This window comes from Arachis duranensis, chromosome 3 (genome assembly GCF_000817695.3).
Source record: "Arachis duranensis cultivar V14167 chromosome 3, aradu.V14167.gnm2.J7QH, whole genome shotgun sequence".
NCBI classification, from domain to species: Eukaryota; Viridiplantae; Streptophyta; class Magnoliopsida; order Fabales; family Fabaceae; genus Arachis; species Arachis duranensis.
The window spans coordinates 8416622-8428837 of record NC_029774.3 but is presented as its reverse complement, the minus strand read 5'-3'; the positions used below and the strand labels follow the sequence as shown (position 1 = coordinate 8428837).

General features: G+C 38.3%; 2 protein-coding genes across 3 annotated transcripts; both read left to right on the top strand.

Moving 5' to 3' along the window:
* Positions 1-1315: 1315 nt before the first annotated feature.
* Positions 1316-4940, top strand: LOC107477355 (probable arabinosyltransferase ARAD1; the record flags this gene model as incomplete). The annotated part of the gene is given in 9 exon segments (XM_016097350.3): positions 1316-1866; positions 1964-2137; positions 2313-2470; positions 2572-2719; positions 3109-3224; positions 3307-3445; positions 4366-4476; positions 4633-4701; positions 4833-4940. Coding segments are annotated over 9 exon segments (1479 nt in total), but the record flags the coding sequence as incomplete, so codon positions are not given.
* Positions 4941-6550: 1610 nt separating this feature from the next.
* Positions 6551-11282, top strand: LOC107477351 (cellulose synthase-like protein D3). Of its 2 annotated transcripts, none has more exons than XM_021137573.2 (5): positions 6551-6607; positions 7324-7747; positions 7845-8311; positions 8428-9235; positions 9365-11282. In XM_021137573.2, the coding sequence occupies exons 2-5, from the start codon at positions 7343-7345 to the stop codon at positions 11117-11119; spliced, it is 3435 nt and encodes a 1144-aa protein (XP_020993232.1). In that variant the 5' UTR covers positions 6551-6607; positions 7324-7342; the 3' UTR covers positions 11120-11282. The 2 variants fall into 2 exon arrangements, with proteins under 2 accessions (XP_020993232.1, XP_015952833.1); XM_016097347.3 differs by lacking the exon at positions 6551-6607 and adding an exon at positions 6705-7053.
* Positions 11283-12216: the final 934 nt, after the last annotated feature.

Here is a 12216-nt window from a genome sequence, read left to right as displayed (position 1 = left end):
CATTTGTGCAAAGGATACAATGAAGGTAGCATTTGGCTTTCCCATATAACTTGCATTATTGTTTAGGTTTGGTTTAGTAAAACTTTTATTTTTTAAAAATTGTAGTTTGGTAAATTAAATTAAAAATTATTTTTAAGTTTTAATAAGCATAAATAACAATAAGTATATTTGATAAAATAATTTTTAAAATTTAAAAATATTATAATAAATATTAATGTAAGAATTAAATTAATGTATGATGTTTTGTTAGACTTTTTAATTTTGAAAAGTACAAGATAATTTTAAAATGTTTCTTTTAGATACTTTTAAAAATATTCTAACTTTAAAAAACTGCAAACACAAATATATGAGTTTTTTTTATTTACTAAATACAAAATGAGGTGTTTACTTTTAAAAAACATAAACACCTCCTCAAAAACTTTAACAAACCAAATTTTAGTACAATTGCAACTCGAAATAACAATACTTGTGCTTGTCCAATATGATCAAGTACATGAATCGCATGAAGAATTAATATTAACTGTATATATATTGATCCAAAATCTCAACAAGCTCTAATTTTTCGCTTTGAGCTCACCAACCTCTATCTCTTCCAAATTTCTTAGGAGAGGCAATGCTTCAGAAGGTCAAGGTAGTTTTGACGTTAAACTAAGAATTTCAGTGTGAAAAATCAAGCTGGTCTTTGTCCAATTCTGAAACAATTCGTTTGTGCCATAGATGTTGATTAAATTTCTAAACCAAATTATCATCTTTATGGAGAGTTTAATTGGAATTGTTGCATTTACCCATCTGTTTCGGACTACTAATTCTAAAATATAAATCATCAGTTCATTGTTTGAGGACTCAACTTGCTCTTGCCACTAGTGTTAGGTTAGGTTAGTTAGTTATATAAACTAGCTTTGGTGAAGTCAGATAGCTTAGCTGTTCTGTTTTCCAGTTACCATTGGTATATATCCCTTCAATCCTAGCTATGTATATCTCTTCAATTGAATTCAATTTCCATATTCAATCCTTCTGTGTATCCTGTAATTCTGCATTCTTTTCATTCATAGGCTTGGATCCTTCCGCACCAAACACTATTAAATGTGGTTGAAGGCTTCATCCTTTTCTAATTGGCAAGTTATTTTTAATTGAACCATTTTTTTTTCTTTTCTACTATGAGTAATGGACAAATCAATGTAATTTTTTAGCACTAACCATTCTAATTATGTGCTCAATTATTCAACAAAAATTAGATTCGGCCATAATAAATAAATAGTTTTATCGACCAAGCTCACTCTTTTAGTCGTAGAATTATAAAATATCAAAAAAAAAAAAACTGATTTAAATCTCACTTGGTTAAATAACTCTGCAGCTGGACTCACCTGACTATCTTCTTCTTGTTCTTGGGGCATAGCAGAACATGTGAAAATGGCAGGAAGGCAGATGATGCCGAGATCCAAATCAAGAATCCTTCTCTTCTCACTCTCTCTCCTCGTCTTCTCTCTCCTTTTCTTCCTCTCCTCCTTCCAACAAGGCACCCGCCTTCCTCCCACCTCCCGCCACTCCCTCACCACCGCCACCACCGCCGAAACATCTTTCGTCGCCTCCCTCGACCACTTCCTCGCCAACAAATCCCCTTCCACTAAAGACGACACCGCTAGCCCCGATGCTGACGTCACCCCCCTCGACGACGCCGTTTCCCGCTCCGAAGCGGATCGCCTCTACTCCGATCCCTACTACCCGGTCGGACTTCCACTTAGGGTTTACGTCTACGACATGCCGAAAAAGTTCACCTACGATCTTCTCTGGCTCTTCCAGAATACATACAAAGACACCTCCAATCTCACCTCCAATGGCAGCCCCGTTCACCGTCTCATCGAACAGGTGAGGTAATCTCGAATTCAACAACGCCGTTATTGCTTCTTAATGTTCTCCGTTTTTGCCTTTTGTGATGTGTGGAAGTTTCTACTCGTGAATGCAGCATTCTATTGATTACTGGCTTTGGGCGGATCTGATTGCTCCTCCGTCGGAGAGGCTGTTGAGAAGCGTTGTTAGGGTCCACCGACAAGAGGAGGCTGATTTGTTCTACGTACCGTTCTTCACAACTATAAGCTTCTTCCTCATGGAGAAACAGCAATGCAAGGCGCTTTATAGGGTGTGAGTGCTCTTCCTGTCTCTTTTTTGTTAACAGTTATGTCAATAATTCGATATTAATAATAGTATTTAAGCTTCGTCTATGATATCAACATAAAACATTGTAATATGGTGTAATCTGAACCATTTAGAAAGTGCCTCTTGTGTCTAATTTACTCTTGCCGCTGTGGTTGTAGGAAGCTTTGAAGTGGATGACTGATCAACCTGCATGGAAGCGCTCCGGTGGAAGAGATCACATACTTCCTATTCATCATCCTTGGTCTTTTAAGTCTGTTCGCAGATACGTGAAGAATGCCATATGGCTGTTGCCAGATATGGATTCCACTGGGAACTGGTTTGTATTCTGAGTTGCATGCCTGCGATTTTGTGAATATAATGATAGTATATTATTAGTTGCTGAGTATGGCATCCAGTGATCATTTTTACATTTTGCAGGTACAAGCCAGGACAGGTTTATCTCGAGAAGGACCTGATCCTTCCTTATGTTCCCAATGTTGAATTGTGTGATGCCAGATGTCTGTCAGAAACGAATCCAAAGAGAAGCACACTACTTTTCTTTCGTGGCCGTCTCAAAAGAAATGCGGTAAGAATGTTTTGCAATTGCTGATTTTGATTGACTAACAGGTCAAAACTTCAAAGTGGAAGTACTAATACACTATATGTAAATGATGCCAGTTGAAGTCTATAGATATACCTTTGTTCTGTTAGAGTTGTAATTATTGTCAACACCAAAGAATATATATTTTATTTGCATAATTTTTATTATGTAATATTGGATATTTCATTGAACTGGTTAATTCTATTTCTATGATATAAATGAAGGCCTCGTATTGCTTAGGGTTTGTTTGTTTGTTGTATGTCTTTTTATAGTTTGTGGGGGGCAGAGTTCCCTTATCACTTTCTTTCAATCTTAGTCATATGTGTCATTTAAACATTTTGAGGTTTAGCTACTTTGTGCCTTTCCCATTTCAGGGAGGAAAGATTCGCTCTAAACTTGGAGCTGAATTAAGTGGAGCTGATGATGTGGTTATACAGGAGGGAACAGCTGGAGAAGGAGGAAAAGAAGCAGCTCAAAATGGCATGCGCAAGTAATCTAAGTTCAGCACTTGAATATATGCAACCGCGATATTTGATTTGTTGTAATTATCTGCTTGCCTTCCATATTATCAGGTCTCTATTTTGCTTAAGCCCAGCTGGTGACACTCCATCCTCTGCTAGATTATTTGATGCTATTGTTAGTGGATGCATTCCAGTTATAGTGAGTGATGAGCTGGAGCTTCCTTTTGAAGGAATACTTGATTACAGGAAGGTGTGTGTCTGTGTGCATTTTTTGAAGTAATTTGAAGTGTTAAATTTGCAATAAAATTATTATGAAAGTTGTAGGCCAATCTTACAGCTTAGATAGCATTATTGTTGTAACTTTTTAACTGGATGCTTTGTGATCCATTTATAAATCTGTTGCATAGGGTGTTTACTGGAGCATATGGTTTCCTGAGAGCTTTTAACATTATACTTCCATACCAGATAATTAATATTGCCTACTTACATCAAGAGATTATTGTTGAGGAAAGAAATATCCAGATGGGAATATTGCCTTGAACCCTGGTCATTTTTCTTATTTCTTCCTGTGGTTTATGTTAAAAAGACCGATTTAGGCGGTAATCAAGGTGTGATTAGGTTAGGTTTATTCACTAGTTTTGTGTATCACTCCTTGAAATGGAGTACTGAATAGAATAAAAGATACACCGAGGGTGAGGAAAGGAACCCTAAAATTTCAGTTGGGTTTTCTGCTCCCATTGTGTCAAAGATAACAGATGCCCTGTGTTATACCCATCGGCATAACACTGAACAGAAACTAAAATCATAATCCAATCCCCAAGAGATTTTAGTGCAGGGAGGCACTTAAAGGTGCAAGCATTCTGTTGCAGCCAAGGGCACTAAAGAGTAGCACAGAATGCACGTTGTCTCAGGATTTTGCTCCTTCATTTTACCAAAACCTCTAAGCACACCTAATGGAAGCTGCTTTAGGTTCACCTAGTGCTTTTCAAATACACCATAAAGTTGTTCCATAGAGAAGTATATGTCTTGCCATGCAGGCAATTGCCACTGTGATTTCTTGTGGATCTGGCTGCATTCTTGTATGCCAGCTTAACTGAATTGTAGCTTTATGTTTTATTTTTATTTTTGGTGGAAAGTGCTAAGAGGTTGACATTTTTGCCACACATGCAGATAGCCTTGTTTGTCTCTTCCGTTGATGCTGTGAAGCCAGGTTGGCTTCTAAACTTTTTGAAAGGCATTAGTGCTGCTCGTATAAAAGAAATGCAACAAAATCTTTCCAAGGTTTGTGTTCTGGGTTATGTCCAGTCTTTTGCTGCTGAAACCTTGCAAGAACTTTCTACTAATCACCCTGCATACTTGTTATTTTTCTAAAATTGATATTTAGTTCATTGTCTTGCTTTCCTATTTGGCATTAATTGCTTTTATTTTGTTTTCCAGTACTCAAGGCATTTCCTGTATTCTAGTCCAGCTCAACCATTGGGTCCTGAAGACTTGGTTTGGAGAATGGTTTGTTACTTTCTGTTTTGTCATTTTCCGATATGCTTGACCCTGAGTATTCCTAGACTGCTTTTTTTAGGAACTGAATGGCATTGTTCTCCTTTAACTATAGCATTGTTCTGTTTATGATGATGCTACAGATGGCTGGGAAGGTGGTGAACATCAAGCTTCATTCCCGAAGATCACAACGTGTAGTTCAAGGGTCTAGAAATGTTTGCACTTGTGAATGCAGACCTGGCAACGTCACTAATACCATTTCAATTGTCTCCTGATTCATTTTTTTTCTCCTTACATATGTAACACCTAAGCTTTTGTTTAATTTTTTCCGTGATTTTTTGCTACAATTTTTAGGCTATTTTATTGTACTTACAACTTTTACTGCAAAAGAAGAATTTTTAATTTACTGAAACACTGAAACAAGATGTATTACGGCCAGCTTTGGTTTGAACTAAAACAGCTTATAAAGATTGTAATTGCTCATCATCAACCAAGTTCATCGTGGTGGAAACATTAGTGGTAAATTTAAATTGATTGGAAAAATATGATTAAAAAATAAAAAAGAACTGAAGGGGAAGAAAATGGTATGATTGGGAGCTTAGCTTTTCTATTGACTATTGTCCCATGATTTACGTCTTTTATTGTTCCTCAAATTGGTGCGCTGACAACTAAACTGTCTTGATGGAAAAAGGAAGTGGTGGTAACAACATCAAATTAAGACATCAAAATCGGCGAGATTGGTTCTGAATTGATAAAATATAAAATATTCATGCCATATGATGGAGCAACGGACATAAGGAACCATCAGAATAATATACACAGCATATTCCTTACACTGATAGATCAGTTTAAAGTATTCAAGTTTTCCGTTAAATGGATCCCCATTCTACTTCTAAAACAGCAATAAAGAGAGAAACTTTCTTTCTGTGGCGTCGGTTATCTTCAATTTCAAATATCCTTCATTTGAAAGCATGTACACAAATTGCTTCTTAGAGACAAATCACAAAATAATAACGATAGAAGATAGTGTAGTAATTACTAATTAGAAAAGAAAAGATTGGATCCCATAAGAAGAGAAGGCTATATAATATTGTATTATGATGTTACTAGGAGTTACTGGGCACGTCGCTTATTCTATAATTATGTTATGGGAGGGTGAGGATATTGTTTAAAGGTTGAATTAAAAAAGAAGAGAGTTGAATTATGAAGAATGGTTTATAGACGAGACGGTGGTAGGCATGTTGAGATGTTCCAGCTTCGTCACAGCCGGCAACACTTTAACGTGTCACCAACAATTTTCATAATCATATACTATAAAAACTCTTCTTATTGTCTCATTCATTAACCATGAATAAAATATCATAATCATCTTACATTGTCAAATCCCCTATATTTACTTGTTCAATGTCAAAATGTCTTCACATACTTTATATGTGGAATCACAATCCCTCTCAGATTCCATTCTTTTATCCACAACTGAAAAAGATAATAAATAAATAAATAAATAACTAGAGTTTTTATTAAGAATATACAAATTTATTAAAATAGAATTGAGGATAAGGTGCAGGCAATGGCCTTCCAATTCCATCATCAACCTTCAAGGCTTCAACCCCACCTCTCTCAAATCAAATAAAATTAGAATACAAGATATGGCATTTATTAAGAGAGAAGATATATTTAGCATATCGATAATGTTAGAAAGACTAATATAACATTTATAATTTCATACTCATAATATTCATAATTATATATTTATTCAATCATTATTTTTAGCCTATACATATATACACGTTTATTATCAAGAGAAGATATATTAGCATATATATGCATACGATTGTGATATGATCATGATGGGCACTCTCTTCTCTTATAACATCACACACCACACATCTCAGTTTCTTGTTCCTTCAACAAACAGGTAATGCTTCTGCTTCTGCTTCATCACTTCATTGGCTCTTCCTTCTTTTTCCTACTTCAAGTAACAAACTTTCTTCACTGGGTTTTACTTTTTATATATTTATTTCTTGCAAGTGTAAAGAGTACCTGATTGATTGCCGTGACTGGAGGCGAGAAAGTGGTGATATTAATATTATTAATGATAATGGGAATGGGGAAAGATTTTCTTTTTTTCTTTTTTTAATTATAGTGGAAATCTTATTGAATTATTGATTTTGTGCTCTCTTTCTGCTTTTGTTTTTCCACTCTTTCTTCATAAAATAGTCCTCTGAGTTTGTTGGCTTGCTGAGAACTTGGAAGAGAAAGAGTTGGGATCTTATACTTGAGGTTTAGAGAACAAAATGCTCATAAACTATGCCTGCATTTGTGTGCATTAGATTCAGTTGCATGTGAATCTTTTGTTTTAAGGTTAGATTTTATTATATTGCTCTATTTTCATTGCTTTTTCTTTGCTTTAACAGAATGATGTAGAGGAATCACCACTTAAATTTTGATTACTAGAATACAGTAGAATTTTTCACATAATTTCAAAAAAGCTTGGAATGATTGACACTTAAATAATGCATCTTATTTACAATGTATAATTTCACTATAATCTGTGTTTCTATTGAGTGGAATAGATACAATGCTGATAAAGAAAGATCTGATTTTTGCTAAATTTCTGAACTGGGACATTAGGTTCAATCTGTCTTCAAAAATGGCGTCAAAACAATTTAAGGGTAGCAGATCATCTCTATCTGCAACTTCTGATGCACCTGAAAACCAGAAGCCTCCTTTACCTCCAACCATAACATTCGGCCGAAGAACTTCGTCGGGTCGTTACATCAGTTACTCTAGAGATGATCTTGACAGTGAGCTAGGAAACAATGACTTCATGAATTACACAGTGCATTTGCCACCAACCCCAGATAACCAACCTATGGATCCATCAATCTCGCAGAAAGTTGAGGAACAATATGTGTCGAATTCACTCTTCACAGGCGGATTCAACAGTGTGACCCAAGCACATCTTATGGAAAAGGTGATAGAATCCGAAGCAAACCATCCACAGATGGCTGGTGCAAAAGGATCTTCATGTGCAATACCTGGTTGTGATGCTAAGGTAATGAGCTATAATACAAAAAATAGTTACAATTTTACCCACATGCAGATATCTTCATCAAATATTCAATACTAGTATTTGTCTTTGTGCCACATAGGTGATGAGGGATGAACGTGGTGTTGATATTCTTCCATGTGAGTGTGATTTCAAGATATGTAGAGACTGCTACATAGATGCAGTGAAAATAGGTGGTGGTATGTGTCCAGGGTGCAAGGAACCATACAAGAACACAGAACTAGATGAAGTGGCAGTGGATAATGGAAGGCCTCTTCCACTTCCACCGCCGAACCGGGTGTCTAAGATGGAGAGGAGATTGTCATTGATGAAGTCAACAAAGTCAGCTCTGATGAGAAGCCAAACTGGTGATTTTGATCACAATAGGTGGCTCTTTGAAACAACAGGTACCTATGGCTATGGCAATGCTATATGGCCAAAGGAAGGGAATTTCGGAAATGGAAATGGAGATGACAATAGTGTTGCTGATCCTTCTGAGTTGATGAACAGACCTTGGAGACCACTTACAAGGAAACTCAAGATACCTGCTGCTATTCTGAGTCCATATCGGTACAAATTCAATTCTATCATTTTATTTGTTAACAAACATAAATGAACTTTTATGTTTTAATTTTTTTTTCCTATGTCATCTAACAAATTGCCATCTGCTGCATGGAATGTTGCAGTCTCATCATTTTTGTAAGATTGGCTGTGTTAGTACTATTCCTGATGTGGAGGGTGACACACCCAAATAAAGAGGCAATCTGGCTATGGGGAATGTCTGTGGTTTGTGAGATATGGTTTGCATTCTCTTGGCTTCTTGATCAGTTGCCAAAGCTATGTCCAGTGAATCGTTCCACCGATCTTAATGTTCTTAAGGAAAAATTTGAAACACCAACTCCTGACAATCCTACTGGAAAATCTGATCTTCCAGGCATAGATATTTTTGTCTCTACTGCAGATCCTGAAAAAGAACCACCTCTTGTAACTGCAAACACCATCTTGTCTATTCTTGCTACTGATTACCCTGTTGAGAAGCTTTCTTGCTATGTTTCCGACGATGGTGGAGCTCTTCTAACTTTTGAGGCAATGGCTGAAGCTGCTAGCTTTGCTAATGTATGGGTTCCTTTCTGCCGGAAACACGACATTGAGCCGAGAAATCCTGAATCATATTTCAACTTGAAGAGAGACCCTTACAAGAACAAAGTCAGGCCGGATTTCGTGAAGGACCGTAGGCGTGTGAAGCGCGAGTATGATGAGTTCAAAGTTAGGATCAATGGCCTGCCTGACTCAATTCGTCGCCGGTCCGATGCATTTCATGCAAGGGAAGAAATCAAGGCCATGAAACTTCAGAGACAGAACAGGGAAGATGAACCTGTGGAGCCTGTAAAGATTCCAAAAGCAACATGGATGGCTGATGGAACTCACTGGCCAGGAACTTGGTTGAATTCTGCACCTGAACACTCCAGGGGTGACCATGCTGGTATAATTCAGGTACTATAGGACTTGATTACAAATTTTTAGACTATAGGGTCTAATTAAACATTAACTAAAACTATATCTAATGATGATAATTAATGAGTGATAACTAGTAATCCATGCCTGATGAATGTAATTATGCAGATGATGTTGAAACCTCCAAGTGATGAACCTCTTCTAGGAACCAGTGACGATTCAAATCTCATTGACATGACCGATGTGGATATCCGTCTTCCCCTTCTTGTTTACGTTTCCAGAGAGAAACGTCCGGGCTATGATCACAACAAGAAAGCTGGAGCCATGAACGCCTTGGTTCGAGCCTCGGCAATCATGTCCAATGGACCTTTCATACTCAACCTTGACTGTGATCACTATGTCTATAACTCAAAGGCAATGAGGGAAGGTATGTGCTTCATGATGGATCGAGGAGGCGACCGCCTTTGCTATGTCCAGTTCCCACAACGGTTCGAGGGGATTGACCCCTCAGATAGATATGCCAATCACAATACTGTATTCTTTGATGTCAACATGAGAGCCCTTGATGGACTTCAAGGGCCAGTTTATGTAGGAACCGGTTGTCTATTCAGAAGGGTAGCCCTCTATGGTTTCGATCCACCTCGCTCCAAAGAACATAACTCGGCTTCAGGCTGCTGTAGTTGCTGCCTCGGCCGGAGGCGAAAGAAGAGCACCCCTGAAGAGAACAGAGCACTGAGAATGGGTGATTCTGATTATGATGAAGAAATGAACCTTTCCTTGTCCCCGAAGAAATTTGGAAACTCAACTTTCCTCATTGATTCAATTCCAGTGGCAGAGTTCCAAGGCAGGCCACTTGCTGACCACCCTGCAGTCAAGAATGGCCGTCCCCCGGGTGCTCTCACCGTCGCCCGGGAGCATCTCGACGCATCGACCGTGGCCGAGGCCATCAGTGTTATCTCCTGTTGGTATGAGGAGAAGACTGAATGGGGACACCGTGTAGGATGGATCTACGGATCAGTGACTGAGGATGTTGTCACCGGCTATAGGATGCACAACAGAGGATGGAAATCGGTTTACTGTGTGACAAAACGCGACGCATTCCGGGGAACTGCTCCGATCAACCTCACCGATAGACTCCATCAGGTTCTCCGGTGGGCTACTGGTTCAGTTGAAATATTCTTCTCAAGAAACAACGCCATTCTTGCAAGCTCAAGAATGAATCTTCTTCAGCGAATTGCATACCTTAACGTCGGAATCTATCCCTTCACTTCCATATTCCTTATTGTCTACTGCTTTCTTCCGGCACTCTCCCTCTTCTCCGGCCAGTTCATCGTTCAGTCCCTCAGCGTCACGTTCCTTGTTTATCTCTTAACAATCACGGTTACTTTATGCATGCTTGCAATTCTGGAGATCAAGTGGTCCGGCATTGAGCTAGAAGAATGGTGGCGAAACGAACAGTTTTGGCTAATCGGCGGAACAAGCGCCCACCTGGCGGCGGTTCTACAAGGCCTGCTAAAAGTGATAGCAGGAATAGAGATCTCATTCACATTAACCTCCAAGTCCGGTGGCGACGACTTAGACGACGAGTTTGCCGATCTATACATTGTAAAATGGACATCACTGATGTTGCCACCAATCACCATAATGATGGTGAACTTGATAGCAATAGCGGTTGGTGTAAGCAGGACTATTTACAGTGCGATACCTCAATGGAGCAAGTTGCTAGGTGGAGTTTTCTTCAGCTTTTGGGTGTTGACTCATTTATACCCGTTTGCAAAAGGGTTGATGGGAAGAAGAGGGAGAACACCTACCATTGTTTTTGTGTGGTCTGGTCTTATTGCTATCACAATTTCACTCCTTTGGGTCGCTATTAATCCACCTCAAGGTTCCAACCAAATTGGTGGTTCCTTCCAGTTCCCATAGCTACATATACATTCTTTTTATCACATCAATCTCTTCATTCTTTTTTTCACACTTTGAATTGTTTCAACTACTCAATGGTGAATTAAAACAGTGGACAATAACCCACATTACTTACCTGTCTGTGTGCTAGTGTGGACTTGAGTTTCTTTATGACCAACTTTAATTTTGGTTTGCGCCAAATATCAATTGGCTATGCATGCTTCCTTCAAATTCTATTGGCAACTTATTAGTATGCTTATAATCAAAACTAGGTGAAGTTAATTAAGTGGCACTTGGTTTTGATTTTTATAATATGAAGACCGTTAATCTACCAGTCCAGCCACATGCTTGAATCCCTTCGTATGCTACCATCACCTAACAAACCAAATTACCAAAAACCCCTCCCCCTCTATGATGCCTTATATATTACAACACGATTAATTTTTCTCCTTCATTGATTCTTCGTATCAACATATTACTCCTCAATTACCTTACCATTTTAATTAAAGTGTCAGTGATTCATTCAACAAAGATATTTGCTTGTATAGACGAAATAAGATTAACCCTATTGCCATGCCACCATTAGGGGTGTGCAAAAAAACTGGTTTCACTGAACTGAATTGAAACTATTTTAAATAAACCAGTTTTTTTAAATAAAAAACTGAACTGAAACCATAGTTTTTATGAAAAACCAGTTTATTAAAGACCAGTTTTTATGGTTCAGTTTAGTTTTAAACCAAATTAAAACTGGTTTTATTTAAACTCCAAAATTAATTTTACATACTCTTTCTTTCTCTTTCTCCCTTCACTCTCTCTCCCCTTTCTCTCTCTCTCTCTCTCTCTCCCTTCTCTCTCTCTCCCCTTTCCCCCTCTCCCTCTCCCTCTCTCTCTCTCCTTTCTCCCTCTCCTCTCTCTCTCTCTCTCTCTCCCTCCTTTCCCTTTCTCTTCCCCTTTCTTTCTCTCCCTCTCCTCTCCCTCCTCTCTCTTCCCCTCCCATCTCTCTTCTTCTTTCTCCCTCTCTCTCTCTCCTTTCTCTCCTCTCCCTTTCTCTCCCCCTTCCTTCCTCTCTCTCTCTCCTCCTCCTCTCTCTCTCCTCTCCCTCCTCCTCTCTCCCCCCC